Genomic DNA, 22,888 nt, shown 5'->3' with positions numbered 1-22,888 from the left:
TTTTCCAATCCACCGGGGTATTCAGCGTTCCCCGATCACCAAAGGCAGTGCTTATTTGCGTAAATTGCTAACTGCAGTTACGTGTACGATGATCAATTGGAACGTTAAAAGAGCCCTTCCCGCCATTTTAATTCTAGAATCCTAGAATTCGGTGATTAATGCTTCGCACGATAAAATATTGAAATATCCGAAGTTCTTGAATTATTTCCGATTTCATTAATTCTTCCTTTATCAAGTCGCGTTCTCTAATTTCTTGAGATTCAAAGATGAAGAAGTGAGAAATTCAGGAATTTCTGTATTCCGAGATGTATAAATATTTATGGAATCGTAAAATCAGTCGATTTAAAGATTCTTTTATCTTTCTTCGGGGACTCATCAAGTAAATTCAAAAGAATTTATTAGTTGATGAAGTTCGATTGTTCGCGTCGATCATTTGACTGCGCTCGCATTTACGAGTGCTTTCTCATGGCTTTACTACGGACTATAAATTAACGTTCAGCTGCTCCAAGTTGTTTCCGGTCTAATTTATACACCACGATCCTCGTGTCGTCGAAAAACAGGAATGAAGTTGCGCTATTTGTCTCCTGTGTCTAGTTGCATTGTTTTATGCAGTACACTGAGGACAAGTATAACGAAAGCGTTTTGTTGCGTTGAGATACTTTCCTTCCTATGAAACAAATTTACCTTCATTCGATCAAAGACGAAGTTAATTATTCCGTTGCAATATCTATTAGTTTTGCAAGATTGACTGGTATAATAGAATTAATACGTCATAAGAAATAATATTTATATTATTATAATATAAAAAGAAATATTTTTTTCTCACGTGCTTTATTAATTTCTGCTTAAATGTGTAAATTACGTAACTTTTAATTAAACGATTATAAAAAGAAGATACACGTTAAATGCTTTATAATTACTTAAAAATGGGTTAATATAAAAGGTAATTTCCTTTTGTATATTTAATTAATTTCTCTCTTTTTCTTTCTGTTGTGTCAAATAATTAATTTTTTCAAAGACTGATAAGTACTTACTCTTACGTGAAAAGACTGAACCGCTTTTATCTGACTTCTGTGACTATAATTTGTATCGCTGTAACACCGATTACACATAAACGTAACTTTATACACAATCAAGGTACAGGAGTCGTATTTCATATGGAAAATAACGTGCCGTATTGATTTTCAAGGTTTCCAGAGATACAAAGAAACATACCATCATGTATCCAGTTATATCTATTTCACAATGTAACCTTCGGTCAGGTAATCGATTCAGCTCATCGATCGGAATTGATTATTATCTACTGATTTCGAAGATAGGCGCGTTCACGCCGTTCCGTTCTACAACGAAAATGTGCGTGCCGTTAAAAAAGAAGTCACATACGTGATCTTCTCGTTGATACTCATGTGTGACGCATCGATCTTCCGATTTATTTTAGGTCGGCTCGTTTTCCACGTGGCCTCGTGCGTTACGTAATGCGTTTTCGCAATAACCCCTGAGAAAGAATACTCGTTAATGGAACGGCACTTGTTTCGCTGGTTTTATCACGTAGCGCACGAGCACCGGGCGCCAAGAGATATAATTTCCCGACGAGTGTCACGAGATAATCGCTCGTTACGACTACCTTCCATTTTCAGAATTCTGCCATTATTATATGGAGCGACCGGGAAGAAAGAGCGTCCCTCCGTTTCTCTCTCTCGAGACGCGTTTCCGAAAGATTCTCGTCGCTTCGCGCGGATCCATTGAAGAGCACCGAGTCTTTCCTTTGTCGGTTTTTGAGGTCGCCGTCTTATCTTTTATATCGTCTTCTCATTTCGTTTCCGCCGTATCGCCCGTCGAATTTCACCGCGGTCGATTAAATACCATTTTCAAAAGAAGTATTTTGTGACAGTATTCGGACGACAGAGGGGGACTGAGGAAATCACACAGGAAGTGTTTGAAAGGAGAACACGTATCCCTTCGAAATCCCGGAATAAAGCAGCGAACGTGTTTTTAGGTACCAACTCGCTTTTACTTAATCGGTTGTTATTTTATGAATAAAGAAAGTTAGAGAATCAGAACTGCGTTCTTGGTAAGAAAAATCGTGCTTACTTCCGCTTTTCGTTTTTCTTTTGTACAGTTTTAGAGTGTAAGCGGTAGTATTACAGTTACTTATTAACGCTGTACGTACTCATTAGCGTTATATACCGTAAATGAAGAGATCGTTTCTGTAACCGTGATTGCCGGTTAATGAAATTTCATTCCTCGTTGTGCCAGGTTTAATTCTTATATTAGATAATTCTTTTATATTTAATCTCTATAAAGAAATTTTTTATTAAGTTTCTCTCCATTGTACTTTCTACATTACGGTCTCTATTTTACTTTCATGTATTTAATTATAAGAGTAATCAGGCGAGAGAAATCCGGAAAGATTCGGATGGCGGAACTAGTGCAAACGTGATGAATAAATATATACGTGGTGAATAAAACCAACGTCATCTGTCGTTTCGTTTATTTTTATTAAATAAAGCCGGGTCGCAGTACAACTTGGATCGCGCGCGTCGCGGCTGTTAGATACAAAAGTAGATGTTACTTGACAATGTCGATGATAGCTCTAATTAAACACTTGGTCTAGTGCTTAGTTACTTGCGACTTTAGCTCGACGTGAGCTCCAGTATGAGACTTTCTTATCTGCTACCGTATTGTTAGTCGGACGTAGTGCAGGACTCCGTTTTTCCTCCCAGTGGCGAGATCGTGGACGAATCTAAGATGGATAACGATAGTCGGTGCAAGGTCCTGTCGCGTCGTCCGCGCACGCGCACGTCCTGCCGCCCTGGCCGTCCGGTAGACAGAGCTGATCCTTGTTGCACCTTCCGTTGTCGTACTGGCACACATTGGTTACTGCGAACGAGGACGGTCGTGAATATTTATGGAATCCACGGTGATATTAAATTTTTCCTCCGAAGAATTTGTCATTAAAGAGAAACAAGAAAAATTCCGAAGTCTCGTTAACTCTGTCTTTGGTCTCGATTAAAACTTGGCCGAGGCAGCGACTTGGAGTTACACTTCGAGAATGTCTCCTGCCCTTAAAAATTGCGGGAACAGGAAAATTTACCTCTCGGGCATGATTCGGGAACGACCACGATGCCGTACAATTTTCCGCTTCCACCTGGCGGGACCGATAGGGGCTGTCGCCTCTCGCCGTTGGTTTTCATGCCAACTTCGATCTTGTGTCTGAAACGCAGAGGAGAGCGTGATGCAAGAATTGTCAGCGATTGCTGACGTGTACTTTGTCTTACGTTTTCCAATCGGTCCAGTAGTAATAATTCTGCGAAATTGCCAAGCCGAACGGATAAGTAAGCTCGTTAGCGACGACGTTGACTTCCCTACTGTCAATCTCGATACAGCCTGAAAATGAGAGATCATTTGAAATCAGCGAGTACCACGATAACGAAATATATATAGCGCCGTCACACATTCTTCCGCTAGGATTAATGGATGCTATTTCGGAGCGTTCACGTGATTAAAATCTGTATTTACTTATCGTGGATGTGCCGGCGTCAGCCCAGCAGAGCTCATCCGTCGACCAATCGATACTTAATGAGTTCGGCAGCTTAACGTAATCACCCTGAAGGAAGATTGCTCGGTCCGTACCGTCTTCATTGGCCCACTCGAGTTTGGGAGAGGAGCGGTTCCAATCGGACCAGAATATTTTCCTAAAACGACGGTATTAATTAATTTTCGTGAGTTTTGACATACGACTGTGCGCGTCAACAATATGTTAATTTAATAACTAATGTAAGTACTTCGATAATATTATAACATTGAAAAATTGAAAAGTAAAATTAAAAGCATTCTATGATTTCTGTCAACTAAACTCAACAACTTTCAGTTACTTAAAAATTTAAGGAAAGCTGTATGATTTTCTATAATTCGCATGCAATGTAAAATAATTCGCGATCTAAATCTCTTGAGGAGATGCATCGCTCTACTTTCCTTTCACTCGTACAGATAGCGCAAAAGATTCCAGATAAGATCGACAGGAATTCCGAAGTGCGCGGGACTGAAAAGTTTTGCAAATAGATTTCCCCCGCGCCGGCATCCTTACCCCCGGTATGGATGAACAGCTATTCCCCTCGGATTGACCAGTCCATCGGAAACGAGGACTTTGCGTTTCTTTGTCACGAGACTGGCGACCTCGACGGTCGTCTTGCCGGAATCGGTCCAGAAGATGTTCCTCGAGACCCAATCGATCGACAATCCCTCGGGACTGCTAACTTTCGGAATGAACGTCTGCGCCATCGATCCGTTATAAGATAACTCGACTATCCTGTTGCCTGAGAGACAGATTGCGATTTTATCTTGTAAGATTATCCCGTTCTCGGATCATAATTACTTCATCGGGAAACGTTGTTAGCAATAAATCAAATGGTCAAATTCGAAGTTTGTCGTGTTACGCGGCTTGGAGCTTTGCGTTTGCATCTATAATAGCATGGAAACTGTATTATTTCGCCATGAGCGTTGAAAGCTTAGATGCGTCAAGGATACACGCTGGCCACATTCGGAGTAGATAGCTTTATCTGAATACAAATGAGCTTTTACCGGTAATATCGCTGGTGTAAGCTTTGCCTCCGAGACAATCGATGTCCAAGGCGATCGCCATCTGCGAGTAAGCGATGTAGATCGGGTGGCCCGGGCTCATAGGCGTGGGTACAAACGGTATCCGCAGCGTGGCCATCCCTTGGTTCACCAGCAAAAAGTTGGAGTCATGCCTCGGTCGTGGTTTACAGTGTATACCGTCGCCGGTGTAACCCTCGTTGCAGACGCAGGTGAACTGATTTTCGCCGGCCGAAACGCAGGTTGCATCTACGGAACATAGATTCGGGTCGTGTCTGCACGAGGTGTGCGGTAGACATGTGAACCCATCGCCGTAGTAGCCCTAAAAGCAGAATCACGATCACATTTCCGTTTTACACCGTGATTCGCCGTTAGAGTGATCGTCAGATGTTGCGTCGTCGAAAACAAGTATATCTGATCTTTGGAATTTGATGTTTTATTGAATATATGAAGTTTCGAAATAAAGTTGATTATTGATACTTAGATTATTGATGAAAGTGAATATAATTGAGACGAAATTGATAATAGAACGGTTTGAATTGTTTTTATTTTCGACGTGAGCAAGTTTCTGTCCTGTATAATCTTTAAATTCCCATCAAGCTAAATTTCAGAATATTCTCAAAGTTCACGATTAACTTGGTAGCGCGCGTACAATGTTACTTTACATACTCACGTATGCAACGTGTATCACGTAATACATTACGTGTGACTGCACGATACGTACGTGATACGTGGATTATCTTGTATTATGGCACCGGTACTAGTCTATACGCACCGGTTGGCAGATGCACGCGAAATTCGCCGACGTCTGATTGTATCCGCAGACTGCGTTTCGACCACAGTTATTCAAAACGTTACAGCCAATGTGGTCTTCCACGCACTGCCGCATACCGTCGCCGTGATAGCCGTTTATACACGTGCATTTGTAGCCACTGTCGCCGAACGGCACGCATTGCGCGTTCACGTGGCACTGAGACGGATTCGTCGCGCAATCGGACAGCACGCATCGATCGTCCACCATGCTGTATCCAGGATTGCACGTGCATTCGTAGCGTGAGCTCATGGGATGGTAGGTGCACCGTTCGTTCTCCTCGCAGTCAGAATTGTCGTTGCACTCGTCTGGAACATGAGAAAATCATTAGGGACCTGGACCGTATCTCGAGTCGATTCCGCGTCGCGCGGGGCGATTGTAAAAGAGAACGCATGCGAGTTTGATATCGTTTGAAATAATTACTGGTCGAACCGAGAACGCCCGAGAGCCAGATCACGATCGTGGTTTTCTCGATTTATATGGTAATGCGGCGGATGCAAAGGAGGCAATATGTATGCGTGGCTCAAGATCGTCGCGATCGAAAGATCGAAGAAATCGGCATTTGTAGAGGCGCGCCTAAGTGCGACACGTGCGAAATTGGCGGAACAAAAATTGATAAAAAAAAGTAGGGAAGCACCGATAGGACTGCACGTTGTTCCGTCGCCCTCGTATCCTGGATTGCACACGCACTTTGCCAGCGGTTCCTCGTGCTGGCAGGACGCGTTCGGGTCGCAGATGTCCACCTCCAAGCAGGATATCTCTGTTCGAAGAAAAAGATGAGCAAGTCACAGCATTATGATATGATTAACGTACCTTCACACTCCTTTCGCGCGATTCTCGACTTTTCTAGGAAAATACGATTGCAAAAGTATGAACGAAGAAGCGTATCGAAGAGCGCTGTTACGCCTCGAGGAAACAAAATGTTTGATGTTGAATTTTGTTGAGATGCTCTTCTTTTTTTTTTATGAAACTTTCGTGCTTTTAGTAAAAGCGCAACAACAATAACTTAAAAATTCTGATCTTACCGTATTCACGTGAGAAAGTTTTCCTCGCAAGTTTGCGTTACGTTCTGCAATATATTGCCGCGGGGTGTTTAACATGCGCTCTCCGATGCATTCTTATCGATTGTCGGTTGGCTAAGCGCAAGAGACGCAAGATGCAAGATTTTACATACCTGTCTTGATGCATTCCATACCGTCGCCCTCGTATCCCGGATTGCAGCGGCACTCGTAGTCGCCGGTAGCCGCCATGTAGATGCACTGGGCGTAGGGATGACACCTGTTCACCACGTTGCATGATACTGGACACAAGCGTGTGTGCGTGATTATGATACATTGCATGGCAAGCGGCGACGATGGCTGGCTGTCTCGATAGCGAGACCGAAGAGTTTAATGGACACGGCGAGATCCTGCCCGCGGTTTTATGAGCGTGCGATCACGAGGAATTACGAGCACGTAATTATCGAATTCTTCCGCCAACCACGTGCAAAGTGTATGTTCGTTGGCGGTATTCTGGGACACCCGGTGTTCGTTCCGCGTCTCTCTCTCTCTGACGAATCGATAGTGTTATTATAGTGTTACGCGGGATGAAAGTTTCGCGAGAAAATATCACCGGAAAATACGAAAGTTGACGCAGGTTTAGAATCCTCGGGATATCAAATCTAGTTTGATATCATTTGATGCACAGCTTTCGGAACGTTTACATCTCGCGCATGAACACTGAAAACATCTTCTGCCCGAAGCGCCCGAGCATCTCGATACGAAATCATATATCGTACGCGCGCATGAAATTATTTTGAGACGAGGAAAATATTTTCTACGTTCACAACGTAAATATGAAACATGAAAAATGCATGTTCCACCGTTTAACGGGGCTGAGATATTTTAATCATGCTTGAATACGGCCCCGCAGTTCCCTCCCAGGAGAATTATACGCTCTGCAGACACATTTCCCAATTTCTCGAGGCAATCTTCCGTTCGCGCTATTCACTAAAAGGTTGCGCATCGTAAGTTTCTGAAAGTGAGTTTAAGGACTCGCACGATGGCGGAACTTCGAGTACACTTATTTACAGGGTAAACTTCTTCCCTGCTCGGCCTGCCTCTCAAGAAAAAGCCCAGGTGTACAAGCTCGTTCGCTTGCTATGAGTTCATGCGACTCGTATCGTGCCTCGTGAAAACGACGTCGACGCGTTTCATTACACCGCCAACAACTGCTGCGGTTTTGTCGCAAAAACGTTGCCGCGTGCGTGCGTTTGAATTCGCGGTCTGAGTCCGCGAGCGTTTTCGTTAATTATCGCGATAAGACGAGACGGGCTGCGCATCGCGGCGGCGGGTTAATGAAATTGAACAATCGCGCGCGGAAATAAAGGATAGCTCGTCATACGGAGGGGGCAGACGCTCGTTAAAGAGGATGGTCTCCCAGGCATGTAAAAGCAGTTTAATGCTCGTTAATGAACATGGGTAAACTTAAAGCCAAGCAGTGAGTGCCTCGTAAGTGCATCGTGAGTGCATACGGTTAAATCCTGGTGAACCCCCTTTCGTGTCGTGGCGGTATCCTGGTAGCGGAACGCAAATTTGTTCCAAATCGGAGTAACTGTATCCCCGGGGACATATGCAGACGCCGTTGATGCATTCCTGGAGCGGACGTGCCGATACTAAAACGCATGATGTATCGACGAACGATGTTCGTCGCATACTGTTAACGATCGTACATCTGCTTCGTCAGGAAATACGGTTGTCGTGTAGGGGAGCGAGGACGCAATTTATTCGTGTTAATACGTTCGCATGCGATTATTATTCGTGCAAAATTGTTTTTCGGACAAACCGCGTTTTTAATTCGCGACTGGATATTTTAGTACTCGCTTGTATAATTGAACGATTCCCGGAAAATATACGCATGTTCAAATTCAAACGGTGCTGCGGTTTGAATATGTAATAATTGCACAATGTAATACAGCCATTACGCTATTCCATTATATAAAATATTACTCTTATTTGTTACACGGACTGTTTTTTTTCATTATATGTCCGAATTTTTATCATGAAATTTTGCAGTTCCGTATCCTGGTAGTATTTTCCGGGAATCCTCAATTTTTTAACGTTACAAACATCTCGACAAGAGGAGTTATTACATTGATGCTCGATTAATTATCGTTGCAATTAAGAAATGTCATTATTTGTCAATAATTCCCTCGTGCTATGCATGCCACATGCATGTAACATGCTTACGATGCACGTTCAAATAACTGAGAGAAATTGCGATCGATCTTGTCGTTCGAGCTCGAAACTGTCGCGTTACGCAAAAGTTATGCGGAGGGAAACGTCGTACGATTTACCGATGACGGGATTGTTTTGCGCGCAACTTACAGTCCCGATTGTAGTCAACCGTCGTGTATTCTCCCTCTTGCCTGACGCAGGTATGGTTGCGGTAGTCCCAGCCGCTCGGGCACCAACACACCCCAATCAGGCACTGCGGTCGTGGCGGTTCGTCTGTCGTGGCGACATCGGACTCGGAGTAACACGTATACCCATCGCCTGCGATCAGTCGTGTATGGGAATAACGGATAGAAAATGTACAAGTTTAGAGGGGTTTATACGATTGTGGATTACACTTGCATCGAGTTGCATGCGATAAACGACAATTGAGTATATTTAATTTAATCATTTCGTCTCTAATGCGCGTTAAAATATTAAAAATTAAATTCTTTTGGAAAAATATACTCAATTAAGGCAATCAAACATTTATCAAATTACAATGTATAGCACGCATATTATATATTTTGGATGTATGAAAAAAGGTTCTATGAGAGATAACAGCACGAAGAATTATTAATGAAGAGACAAAAAATAACGAAGATGACACATTTTTATGAGTTACCAAGTATTCCTTGTCACATGCGTGGACACCTACTGCAGATAAACAGCCTGTGATAAGTAGGATATTGTATCCAAATATTAACGATTTATATACACAGAATCTCGCAGTTATTTCTTAGATGCTACGATTTTTATACATCTCATATTCGAAATTGTTTTTGATAAATTATCAACCACAGGCAAAAGAATCCTCGCGTTTCACTCACCGACATAACCGGGCATGCAGATGCACACGTGCTTCTTTCTATTTCCATCGTAACTGCAGAGTCCGTACGGCGAGCAGTTCTCCTCCTCATTGCAGGACACTGTAAATGAATAGTTATCGCGTTTATCGGCGAATATCAGCTTCCGATCATAATATATCATAATATATATCTCGAAAATGCTCTTACCATGCTGAGCGGGGTAGCAACCCTGTTCTGTGTCCTCGAAACCAGGCATGCAGATGCACGTAGGCGCGCCTCCGATCATCGTGCATTGCTCGTAATCCCCGCAGCGGATGTTTTCGCAAGTCGATAATCCTGCAGAAGAGAGACAATTAAAAAATAATGTTTGATCGAGAAAATATTGTCAGATGTTAAGATTCCTCTCGTTGCTATCAGTGGCGAGAAGAATGACCGACTTTGGGGCGGTTGTTATCGTGATACGGTAACTGCGACTGCAGAACTAACACTTTATTACGAAATAATTGCAAGTGCACTTACTTTCGCAAATTCGACCGTCTCCTGTAAAGCCAGCTCGGCATTGACACATGTGACTGCCCTCCTGATTAATGCACTGCGCGTCTGGAGAACACATATGATTACCGGCCGTGCATTCGTTCACGTCCACGCAGATCGCACTGCCATCCTCTTCGTACAGATATTGATACCTTTTAGAAAAACATAATAAATTCAGTATTATGCTACACTAACAATGTATAATAAATATAATACATTATCGATACTCGTTCAAAGAATCGTGACTCATTTAAGATCTTCAAGTATAAGGAGCGACTTTCTTCAAATTTTTTAAAAGAGATTTTCTAAGATCAAACACTCACCCCGCGTTGCACACACATTTGAAACTGTCCCCGTCGACCACGCAAGAGCTATGATGGCCGCAGGTCTGTCGTCCTTGGATGCACGGGTCCTCCTCCTCGAGAGGCGTTATCTTGGTATTGATGGCAAATCGGATGATGTTCTCGGTGGCCTCGTACGTCGTGATGCCTCGGGAGAATTTAAGCCTGGTCGTGTCGTCCTCAGGATCGAAGATTCCGTACGGACACTCATGGTAACTAATTACCTGATCCTGCGTGAAGGTAAGTTCTCGTTCGTCTCCGCCGCCCCGCAGGAGTTTGCAAGTGCGTTCGCTATGTGCGCGAATTAATCCTGGTTTGGCGCGGGTATACAGCTCGTCATAGTCGCCATAGTCTACTCGGGTGTCCCGCTCCAGGTACGGCACCGAACCTTTGATGTCCGCTTCCATCTTGAGCTGACCGAAGACATCCAATCCGAGATACTTGCTGTGTATCGTCACTTTGTCGCCGGTCGCTGGGAAGACCAGCTCGGCCGTGTGATTGAATAAGCCGCCTGTTCATGAACATGCTCGTATGAACGTCTGTGTGTGATCGTTATCGCGTGAATCTCTCCAATTATAAATTAGTCGAATGCGGTATTAGGACGATCATGATTGTACTTAGTGCCGGATGTAGAAATGATTATTCTTAAAGAGAAGCCTGAAAATTTTTATTGTGTTTTTCATAACATCAGCGTATCATGTAGTTCCGTCAGTTATTAATTTACTTAAAAAGATATAGAAGATCGTGTAGGTTTTTCAATCAGATGAAGAGATTGAGATATCTCAAAGATGTTACGTGGACAGATTCTATTTCCGAGAATTCTATAGTTCTATAGTATAAATATAACGTAAGCTTCTTGCCTGTAAGCTCGTATCCGTTCTCGGTGTCGCTAACAGGTTTCGCGAACAGCCAGCCGATTACTCCGCCCAAGTTGCCAAGAAGTTGGAAACTGGCGCCAATTTCTTCGGGTACCCTCGATAACGCGGTGTATGTTCGTCCATCTTTGGTTTGCACGTAGCACTGAAGATCTCTCGAGGGGAATTCAATGCCGTTGAGCGTGCCGCTTATCCGTCCGATCACACGAAGAGGCACGTCTGAAAATTGAATTTTTCAGAGAAAGTTCCGCAGTATATATTTCCCTTTTCAATATCATCGCTCATCTCCTTTGATAAATTACCATCGTTGCGTAATCGTTTTCCGCATGCGAGATATTGTATAGATTATACGAGGTTTGTGTAAAGTGCGCAAAGTAGCGCTTCGGGAGATACAATCTCAATCTTTTGTATTTCTTAAAGAAACGTCGCAGCTCTCTTCTTATGGAAATGGTATTATTGGCAGGCGCGCTTCTACGCGCAGACGGTCGTCAAAGAGCCGCACAGCTCGCGTTTCAGGGTATTCGTATTGCCGTTTTACGGTGTTACCATGGAAGTCGTAAGAATCAGTCTCGGAAACTATGAATAGATCAGAGAGCACGCGGGCAAACGCAGCTATTTACTGCATCTATTTGCCCTGCGACTTCTGCGTACCTTTGTCCGCGTTAGACGGAGCGTCGTCGAGTGTTGTGAGGGGAAACGCTGAGAGATCCCTTCTTTGGTTCCCCCTTTTGAGAACACTTCAAAGGTCGCGTTTGCATGCCATTAGTTCGAGCTTATCTCGTGACCGCGAGCACGCGAATTTTTTACGGAATCGCGAACGCCGCGCTGATGAATAGCTTACCGTTTGGCTGGCAGGATTTCCCATTGCCGAAATAGCCCTGCTTGCAACTGCAGCAGAACCCAATCTCGTAGTCGACGCAGGTCGCCTTGCTGTGACAAGTGGTGGCGCCGGTCCTACAGCTGGCCGCTTGATGCATAGTCATGGTGTCTAACGAATGTATATTGGTTAATTCGTGGGTATAGCATCTGGCACTGTTATTCCTGAATTTGGTTATCTCAATAATGATATACATGATGTATATCAAGTCATACTCGTACAGAAAGTTGGAAACATGTTAAACAATGTTTTGATCTCTCAAAAATATATATGATCGAGCAAATATATGTTGATACCTTGAAACGTTTTATAATACATTTCCTTTCTGACACTTTACTGACTTTTTATCGTACTGATAATTGTTTTGAGAAAATTCGTTACCTTCTATATTATCTGGAAATTTCACGTTCTCTCCTTCGTCGATCGGGCCGACTTGGAATAGCCAGTGGCCAGGCCTATTTATGTTCGACCACCTGAAAACAATTACAAAGGCCCCATGAATACGTCGCGCGCGTGAATACGGCCGCGCCGCGCCGCCTCCGTTCTCCCCCATTACTCACTTGTCGACATTCTGAATTTGGTCGGTGCCCGAGCCCCTCAGGGTATACATTCTGCCCTCGCTCATGAATCCCGCCTGCGCCTTGGCATCTGGGAGCCCGCTGGGATGCGATTCACCTTGTATCCACTGTATACCATTTTCCGGGTACAACAGCTCGACAAAGGAATGCGTGCCGTTGGATGATACAGCGACTTGATAAGTGTTCACCTGAAAAACTACCCCGCTGTTGAATGCCGCTCTCGCGAAAGCTTATTACGCGGATTTATTCTTCCCTACGCGAGGAAACGTTCAATTCCAAATGCGATCTCGGAAGTCAGAGGAGTGCCGGCAGAAATTCTCGTCAAGTCAAACTAAAGACTTATCTCGTCGAAGAAACGGGGAGTGCAGAATGCTCAAAGATGCTCAAAACTTGCCTTATCGTTCCGCTCGTTGTAATAACCGACATCCACCCAAGTGGCCAGAAAGACGTGTGTGGGTACAAAGTCGATGGCGTTCTTGAAGGCGCTTCGCACCAGCCCTCCGGCTCTGGCAAGAATCTCGGGAGAATCGGTTTCGCTCCAATAAACCGTCCCCGAGCCCCTCGTGTCGACGTGCGTGTAGAGGGGCGAGATGACTGGATCATCGAGAGGGAACGCGATGTTGAAGAACCTTTGCATGGCCCTGGCGAACGAGAGAACCCCGTTCCCATTTACCTGAAAGTGGAGAAACCGATTTTCGACGTTTGTTAATCACTTTCTATTCTACATTTGCCAGTATGCTCGATATGAAGAAATAAATCGGTCACGAAACCTTCAACAGTTTCATTTATCTATTTATGTGTGTGTATAAGAGCATTCTACACAAGTATAGCAGAATACAAATGTATGGCGATTACTCTGGCGTCTTCCGACGTTGAGATAGAAATGATAATTCATTTGAACATTCAGTTATAATCCTACACATACACGTCACGTTATTCAACCTAGCACGATGATCAATTAGATACCACGTTATCATTAGTATCCTGAACGCGCGTTAACTTTCCTCTGTTACAGCGCTGCAGTTTCATTAACTAAGCGACGCTAATTAACGACATTCGCGACACTCGAGTATCTTTTTCGGCGATGTTTTATAAGAGTGCTGTAATAATTGCGCGATCTTCGTCGCGATTCGACGCGTTGCAACGCGAATCTGGATGGCAGAGTGCGTCGACCCGTGGTAACGCCGCGTTAATTCCGGCGTGGAGAACGAGTCGGCACGCGACAGTAAATCAGATCCCGTCCAGCGATGTGCGAAAGGTCGGATCGGCGTCAGCGGGTCAGCAGGTAATTCGTCGGCACGTGCTGGCGAAAATCGACGGTGATGTAATCAAAGAGGGGGTCTTGGACCCCCGTATCATAGACGTTGGTCGCGCGAATCCCGCGATGCACACGCACGCACGTTAATGAGCGAGCGAGTGCTCGAGTCGTCGAGGAGTCATTCACCCAACGACTCGTGCGCTCGTTATGACGCGGGAACACGGCGTCGCACTCGCGTAAGCTTAGTCTAGCTAAGGAATCGTGATGATCTCGTTGGAGGAGCCGCGGTGAGAGTGACGAAATGTGTCTGCAGGACGTTAACGAGCTTTTCTAGTCAAACTCGTAGAGCGAAAGAAAGAAATCTAACGAGTAGCGATTGTATTATTCGAAGATGTTATAATTAATGTTATGTAATGTTATTATTAATGTAACGTTATAATTAATAGTTTGATATATCTCGTGACAGTGGATATAAATTATAGTTTATTATATAAACGTTATAAAATAATCGCAAGGTGAGAATTCGGTACACGACAAAATCGTCTTTCGAAGATCCGAATCCAGTTATTCCTCGTTTCTTATCATTCTTTCATATTGCGAAACTTTGTTTAATCTCCGGGGGGAAAGGATCGTACAACTGGCGGAGAAATAAAATTGGAATTATTCTTTATTACTCTTTTCTGATCTTTTCTCTGTACGAGAGAAGGAAGAGCGATCGTGCACGCGCGTGCATGTCATCGGGACCGCTCATCCGTTTCGTCAATTGGCTAAAATGAAGTGCGCCAAACGCGCGACTCTTGCCTCACATTTGATACGTTGCACTCGCCGTGCAGCGTCGGAGCGCAGCTGTCTCTTCGTAAGAAACAGGAGCTCTCGTAGTCATTAAGCAGACAAAATTAAAACTCCCCCGAAAGAGCAGCGCAACCGCTCGAAATATTACGCTGGGAGGAGGTGATCGACGCGGTTCTCACACTGTGCTCGCTCTTGGCATGACAATGTTGCTTAACTTTTAAATCAAGGAAGTGAACTTGATATTACGCTATCCATTGTCTTCTAATTTTATTTTCAATGAACGATTTAAACTTACGTCATAATTACGTACCAGCTTTCAATCTTTTTAGAACAGGCTGTTAAAAGAAAAGTATCAATTTTATGATTTCTCTTAAAAACGATGAATATTTGCAAAACAATATTCAGATTCTAAAGCAGATGAATAGAAGTATTGTTCGTTCGTTTAATATTCACGAGAAATTTTGACGTCCGATTTGCATTCGTGTCTCGTGTTCCCACGTTCCGATTTGTGGTTGGTAATTCTTATGCGCCATTCTAAGTTCAGGCTGGATTGGTCCGATTGCTCAAATGACCCATATTGTTTTCACGTGAGGTTAATATCACGGGCGCCGCGTCGAATTTAATGCTCAAGTCGCGCAATCGTTAACCGACGACCCGGTTCAGGCGAATTGACACGAATTAGGGCGACAAAGTAATAATCCCTATTGCGACACTATCCTGACATTAGACTCGTTTTATGATTTCGTTGGGCAAAGGTACTAGTCTTTTATTTCATCGTTGAGAGACGTTTGACACGAGCGATTTTGTTGAGAGAATTTCTGGATTTTCTCTCGATGTAATTTGTTCATATCGCGTATGGTTCGTTTCCGAGCGCTAAATCCAGCAACCGTAACAACAATTAGCTCAAACAAGCGAATGCCTTCCAATTTCCGACGTCCAATCGATATTATTCGTTCTGTTATGGGCACACGCGCAAAGTTTACGGGCCGGTAATCAGTATCGGTCATCGAGGCATCCGATAATCGATGTCTGGGAACATCAAGCCGATACCGATAGCCGCTGCCGAAGCTCGTCTACGTGCTCGGACGTTTTGACATTCGCGTAAGTCAGCTAGTGGGAGAGCTCGGTCCACTATCACCGTCGAGGCTATCGCGGAGGAGGTCATAGGTTAGAGCTGAGCCGATGACACACACGTACACACACCACGATGAATGGGGAGAAAACGGTGAAAATAGATAGTACCGCCTGGAAGTAACAGGAGGAATCCGTGCTGGTCGTTCGATTCTCTTCCTGATACCGTCGATAACGTTCTAGTGTTTGGCAAGTCGGATACGACTACGGAAATAATTTCTGATCGGTCCACACATCGACGAATGTTTCAATATCAAAGGTGGACGGGGATAGAAACGAGGGATTTGTTTGAGCGAAATCGTTCGACGATTTTTTCTTTCTTTATCGGTAGTGATTTTATTAATTAAGATTACTTTCTGAATCGACAAAGATTTCATAATTCATGTTTTAATTTAGCATTTTCAATTAAAAAAATTTACTATTTTACACATTTTTTACAATTATTAAAGAGAAAGTAATTTCTCACTGTATTATTTAACGCTTAACAAACACAGATGTTTTATTATCAGCTTGGATATCTTCCATACATATTCACGAAAAATTATCACCGTAATTCGCCTTAACGACGCGCGGTAGCAAACATTTCCGTCGTTCGTAATCCGTTATAACAATCTCAACGAACGGTCGCAATGAACATCCATGGTACATCTCGACGACGCGTAAGCGCGGCTGAGCGCGTGCATAGAACGGATGTACATGAATTCGTATGCTGATCCCGGGACCTCGATGTTATCCGCGGTAACCTCGGTGCATGCGGAATCATCAATAGCACATAGTAGTGGTCGCTCGCTCGCTCGTGCGCGCACGAGTCATCTGCGACGGTAATCAAGAGGCAGCCGGTTTCGGTAACGCGTGCCGCGCGCGCTAACGCAATCGCGCAATCGGCCACAATCATTTTGATGACTGCGAATCGTCGGCGATAACCGACGAAATGGAGATGATTGTCGTGTAGGCAGGTCCTCTAAGTAGACCGTCGTCGCGTCTTAGTTCGCTCGCGGATACGTCGCGATATGCATCTGTGCCAGATCGCGATTTGCCACTGACCTGGGGCCCGCGTAATAATAATACCGCCCACGTGCTCCGATGCTCTATTAAACGGGCACGGGAATGTCCATTGGAATCCCGGAATGCTAAGTCTTTTAAATTGGAGCATAAATCTCTTTTTAGGCAGCTACCAATCTTGTACCTTAATGAATGTCAATTAATACTGATGATGCAGATTGTGACAAATGTCCAGCTTTCTGTCAATGTCTCCGAAACTACCTTATTCCTCTTTTAGAATGGTTAACGATTTTAAGAAAGCGCCTGCAATTGATCCCGTTATTATCAAATTGTCTGAATCCCTATTTCGAAGTGTGCGCGTGCGACAAACAGATTCATTAAACGGGAGAGGAGTAACCGGCGGAAGTAATTTATTCAAACTATCTGTTTTCATTTTGAATTGCACCAGAAAAATTGCATAGCAAATACAAGCGTACGAGCGCTCTGCGAGGAGTAGTATTGTACGATGACGATTATCGTTTGATCGTCTTGCGTCATTTTTGAGAGATTAAAAATTCCGAGCTTCCTAAATTCTTACGTGATCTCCCTTATAACGCGTACGAAGTAAAATTCCTATATCAATTTACTTCCACCCATCTTTGCGTTCCAAGCGAAGTCTTTATTTTTGAGTTTACTCGGCTAGCAAGTTTTACGTGGCACGCGCTCTCTTCTTTTGGCATTTCTGACAAACTGCGAAGATGGCTATCCAAAAAAATGAATGGAATGAGTGCGTTGGATCAAGGAAGATATGCGAGAATTAAAGTATATATTATACATATAAAGTTGATTTTCAGCACGGTTGAACAATCCTCTGCAGCGTCGCGAAACTGCAGCTTCAGTCGTAGCGGATGATTTCAAGGTTCGCGCGACGAGATATGTAGGCCGGAAGTCCAGTCATAGAAAGGAAACTCGAAAAGATGTTGCAATTAATTGAGAATTTCGTGCCGAGGCTAATTGAACTTCGCCGGCGATGACGTTCTGGAAGAATTCGCGAGCGGAGTTTCGCAATTCCTCCCACTGACACTCCGCTAAATAATGTGGGAAAATGCCAAGGCTAATTGTACGACGGTTCCACGCCGTAGACTGGTTGTCTGCCCGTTATCGCGTATTTCGATTGCGAGTGCTCCGCCGAGCTTTTCGTACGCGTTCAGTGCACAAAAGTAAGAAACGTCGTACAATTATTTTTAGCACGATGTTTTTCTGAAGAATCAAGTGACGTTATTTTTATGGCCAGTTGGTCACGGCGAGGCGTGCGATTTTCCCGTGCGACGCGGATGTAGGATACGCATTGGCACGATTTTTCCTCGAATGCAGCTTAATTAATGCGAAAAATTATCAAGATTAATGGCCGATGTTTATGTTTCCGCGAGATGCACATGACGTTAATGCGTGACTTATAATTGATATGGTAATACTTAAACGTGAATCGCCTGATGATTTGTGCTATCAAACGGTGCATTTAATGTTTCTCAGTTTTTTTTTCATTTCTGTTAACGTCAAATGGTAATTTTGTGCATAGTGTTTTGAAAAACTTGGGAAAATGTTAAGATCAAAAGAATCATTAGAAATAAATATACATACATCGAAGGATAAGAGAAATTACGTAAGAATTTAATAAGCTCGGAATTTTTAATCGAATTAATATCTAAATGAGATCCTAAATTAAAACATTCTTCTTTCTGTCATATTTACTGCTCCTTGCTTCTGTCGCTGAGAAAGACAATAAAGAATTTTCACGGAGTATACAAAACTGATTTTCACCGTGCGAAGCACGGCAGTAGCGCTCGATATTTGTGTCTTGTACTGTCAGGAGGATACAATCACTGTAGGTAGGAGAGTGCACGTATTACTTCCATGCCTGCAAAATCGAGAATCACCCATTCTAGGCTCTTAATCCGCCTAGTCTCTCACAATTATCCGTCATTATACTTTGCGCCCGTCCGGCCGGCCGAGTTTCCGCGTGTGATTCGGCTCGACGCGCGTCCCTAAGCGAAACGCACGTACGCACGTCATCAATAATGCGACGATGATTTGTGCGGACGCTTGAATTATTGACGGACCCCAATGAATGGAACGGATCACGGCGGATCATGACTCTAATACCGCGCTTTGGCGGCGACTTGCAAACGTTATGTTGATTCGAAAATGAATTCCAGAATCGGTATTCGGACCGATATTCCTATCGCAGCCTTGCTTGAAAGCACGCGGCATCAATAAATTATGACAATTTTTGGTTCCAAATTGAAAATTGCACAATCAGCTTTTAATATAGGTACTTTATACAATACCTGCATAATTTGATCATTTCAATGATATGTATCTTTCCGATGTAAAGATGTGTCTCCTCAAAGAGCTGATAAAATGCTGATTAAGTTAATCGCGGCTTATTGAAGGTGCCCCTCTTTCTGTTGAATTAAAGTTTGTGGTCTCATTAGGAAGACTATTCTTCATTCGAGAAGATGTTGATGACACGTTTCCGCCTCCTCGCGGAGGCGTAATGCACAAACGCTTCCATGCGTGAGCTCATGCACCTTGATTCGCAATAAATCGCTCCGGGGAGATGAATCCTGCGCGTTAATCTGTGCTTGAGTACCAGGCGCATAATTAACGTTCATTCATGCACCGCCGCCTCCACGGTAGTACAATGATTCGCGGAAAAGTGAGATCACGCGCGACGTGAGATCTCACGCGGGGAACTTTTCTGATCGCTGCCGGTTTCCACGATCATCTATCCTCGCACCGATGTTCACGCGATGACTCAAGTGAGCGCGATCAAGATCCGAGCATCTTTTCTTTGCCGCTAACGAGGAACGGACCGGAGCATGTAGTCTCGTTGCGTTTTCGATGATCCCAGGATTTCTTACTCCTCGAAATGGGAAGGAGAGATGTGATGGATGTTCAAGAAAGCGAACGAGTCTTCAGAAGCTATTTCGATATGTTTGCTTAACGTTTTCATAGTCCGTAACTTAAATTAAATTATTGAAAGTCATGTCCGAGACTTGAAAAGTTTGACACTGCAAATACAAAATTATCTCACAATCAGTTTCATAAGATTTATGCTCGGAATTTTTTCATGCCTTATGATTTCGACGATAATCGTTCAGAATCGAATACGAACAGATTTTTATTCGAAACTGAGATTATGAGAGAACTGCTGCGACCATTCTCTTGCATTCTTGCATCGCTTGCATTTTTGCATCGCGCGCTTCCTCGAGGCGCGCTTTCCCTCCGGCCGGACTTTCGGCGCGTTTCGTTTCGGCATCTGGAGATGCGCGTTGCATCGTCTTCCGGTTCGCGCCGCTGTCGCTCGTTCATTCATACGAATTAAGAGGCCCCCGTAAATTATACGCGACGAGCGGCGCGTCCGCCGCAATTAAGCGCGATTGTGCCGTCCAGAGAGTCATTCGTTCGTCATCGTGAGCGCAATGAATTCGTGTCGTGCGAGAAGATGTCGACCGGATTAGGCCCGCGAGCCGAATTGAGAGAATGATGCGTGCGCGACTCCGTCATCGTCGTCTAGCGCGCACAATAAATTGATATTAACCAAGGAATTACGCGCCGCCGTCTTACTAGATGCTCGTCTCGCCGTCTCGCAACTTTTTCTTAGATCACGATAAATTGAACTTCGTCGCGTAAACGACAGACGCTAAGTTTTCTAATCTGTAAGATGGCCGGAAACATTCTATAAAAGTTTTTCTTTCTGCATAGTCGCGCGGATAAAATAAGCATATCGATGCATCTGACGACTTTATTGCTATTTGTATCAATAATAGATTTTCTCATTCGATTACATTATAGATTTTTCTTCTAGAGCAAATGTGATCAGGAATGTAATCAGGAAATTTCGTATTAATGATGATTAAGGATAGGAAATGAGATAGAATTACTTTTGATCTAAATTTGATGCCAATTTTAACTTGAACTCCAGAATATCTCGAAATTATAAATTGTTTTCTTTCAAAAAATAAAATGCAATTTATCTCGTTGCAAAGGAAACGAGATTATCAGACAAATATTGCAGCAAATGCAAAAATATAACATGATCGCAGATTTGTTGCGGGTTATCAAACTTAATCGCGTTTGTCTGACTGGAATGATCTTTTCTACTGCTAATCGGATTACGAATATAAAAACAAAAATAGCCAACTTATCTAATATTAACTTTTGACTCGTGTTCACAAATACAAACGGCGCAACATACCGATTTCTAATATAAGGTTATAATAGTTTATAAAAATTTTTATTAGTTGAGTGCTTTCTAAGAAATTTGGATGTTTAATAGAGTAGAAATTTTAACGATTATGTCATCAGAGAGATGAAGCGCGTTGCATGATATATTCTATTATTTTACGAACTTTAAAACATTTAAGCCGCTTATGAACTCGTGTAGCTATTTTATACGCTCTAATTAAGATCAAAGGATTAATTATATGCATGCTTGTCACAGAGTCGGTTAAGCTTCCCACTACAATTCTCGTTATCTTTCGCAAATTTTCATTGACATTGATTCAAAAAATATCATACTGTGATATGTCGATAACAACATGTGTATATGTAATATTGATCTCTGTATACACAAGTTTCTTTAAATGTCTGGTAATAATTGTATCATCATTTACAAAATAGGACGAAACAAGAAAGACAGCTATGTGCGTAAAGAGAGATTTTTCTGGTGGACAACGAGCATGATTATAAGATGAAAGTGAACAGTTCTGAATATATCGCGAGTGACTGTGAAAAAATCCATCTTTTATTTCACAAAAATTCGTGCATTAAGAATATCGGGGAAAAGAGAAAACATTATTAACATCTATCTTCATTATAGTACTTCAATATATTAGTAGTATCACTCAACCAACGAAAATTTATAAAAGTGTAAGTTTCATTAACAGCAAAAAAATATTCATGATAATCATAATATTCTCTTCGACCATTTAAGCATTCGACGAAGGTCGGAATATCCAGAACATTACTCGACGGCGTCCAGGATTGCGATCTGTACTCACGAATATCGAGTTGTAGATCCTGTCGTAGAAGGCGATGGGTGTTTTCAGGGCCGTCTCGGCGGACATCAGCATCCCGTTGGGGCCGCTCTCGAGGGTGGATGCACCCTGTCCCGTGTAGTGATACAGATCGTTCCGGGACAGGGCCGCGGTGTAGGGCGCGATTACGGCCAGCGCGATTAGGGCCAGCCGGCCCAGCAGGACGCTCCAGCGTGCTGCGTCGCGAGCCATTCTCTCGGACTGCCTTAACGTTACTGCTGTTCGACTTGGCCACGAGCTCTTGTCTGCTCTTGTCGCCCCCTAATCGCCTTTTCCCGCCGCCGCGGCTCCGCAGGCCGCCCGTTTGTCGTCGTCGTTGTCGCTCTTCCCAGCAGACGAAACGCCAGGCTCGCTGATAATTTCGTGACACGCTCCGATCCCCATCCCCGATCCTGGCGCAGCTAATAGCCTAACGTGCAATCGGGAGTATCTCTCCGAACGTGACTCTTGGGCTTATCTTCCTCTCTTTTCCATTCTCTATCTATAAACCACCACTCGTGACGAGTGATGATCGCTTGACGTGATGATGCGTTGATCTCAGCCGTTCGTGAATGACCAAATATACAGGAAATAGCAGCAGATTGATAAATTACCGAAGTTTTCTATTTTCTATTTTCTTTGTAAAACATTGAACGATTTATTTTCTGTTGCCGGAAGGAGATCTTTGAGAGATTTTATCGTGTGGGATAAATAACGCTCATGTAATCTTATGAAATCCTCGTGGAGGCGATGCTGTTACGCGAAAGTTGCATTGCGTGATCATGCACGTTGCGATTTATCGTTTAAGCGTGCATTTCAATTGCAAGCGTTCACATTTGTTGCCCGGATTAAGGGATTGGTGGCAGGCTGTGTCGAGGACAAAGTTTTATTTTATTTACTTGAATTTGATTCTTTATAACGAATTTCTACAAAGAATCTTGATAATTTGCGTACCTATTTCGAAATATTCCGA

The 22,888-nt window shown here is 43.4% G+C and overlaps 1 protein-coding gene across 2 annotated transcripts; it reads right to left on the bottom strand.

Annotated features, from left to right (window-relative positions):
• Window positions 1-2,474: 2,474 nt before the first annotated feature.
• Window positions 2,475-22,169, bottom strand: LOC105287615 (nidogen-2). Of its 2 annotated transcripts, XM_011353254.3 has the most exons (20): window positions 21,901-22,169; window positions 13,067-13,345; window positions 12,655-12,860; window positions 12,476-12,567; window positions 12,059-12,205; window positions 11,203-11,436; window positions 10,325-10,853; window positions 9,987-10,153; window positions 9,675-9,803; window positions 9,489-9,587; window positions 8,773-8,940; window positions 6,582-6,707; window positions 6,045-6,167; window positions 5,372-5,715; window positions 4,582-4,918; window positions 4,088-4,316; window positions 3,520-3,695; window positions 3,279-3,387; window positions 3,095-3,213; window positions 2,475-2,880 (listed from the first exon to the last, which is right to left on the bottom strand). In XM_011353254.3, the coding sequence occupies exons 1-20, from the start codon at window positions 22,126-22,128 to the stop codon at window positions 2,744-2,746; spliced, it is 3,978 nt and encodes a 1,325-aa protein (XP_011351556.1). In that variant the 5' UTR covers window positions 22,129-22,169; the 3' UTR covers window positions 2,475-2,743. The 2 variants fall into 2 exon arrangements, with proteins under 2 accessions (XP_011351556.1, XP_011351557.1); XM_011353255.2 differs by lacking the exons at window positions 6,045-6,167; window positions 6,582-6,707 and having other exon boundaries at window positions 21,901-22,168.
• Window positions 22,170-22,888: the final 719 nt, after the last annotated feature.

Source organism: Ooceraea biroi, chromosome 5 (assembly GCF_003672135.1).
Source record: "Ooceraea biroi isolate clonal line C1 chromosome 5, Obir_v5.4, whole genome shotgun sequence".
Taxonomy (NCBI): domain Eukaryota; kingdom Metazoa; phylum Arthropoda; class Insecta; order Hymenoptera; family Formicidae; genus Ooceraea; species Ooceraea biroi.
Note: the sequence above shows the minus strand (reverse complement) of the source record. Positions and strands in the feature narration are given on the sequence as shown.

Coding starts and splice junctions, on each gene's coding strand:
- LOC105287615 (XM_011353254.3), bottom strand. CDS start 22,128: ATGGCTCGCGACGCAGCACGCTGGAGCGTCCTGCTGGGCCGGCTGGCC. Junction 10,854..11,202: donor GAACGGATACGAGCTTACAG/GCAAGAAGCTTA, acceptor GTTCATGAACAG/GCGGCTTATTCAATCACACG. Junction 2,881..3,094: donor TCCCGAATCATGCCCGAGAG/GTAAATTTTCCT, acceptor CCTCGTTCGCAG/TAACCAATGTGTGCCAGTAC.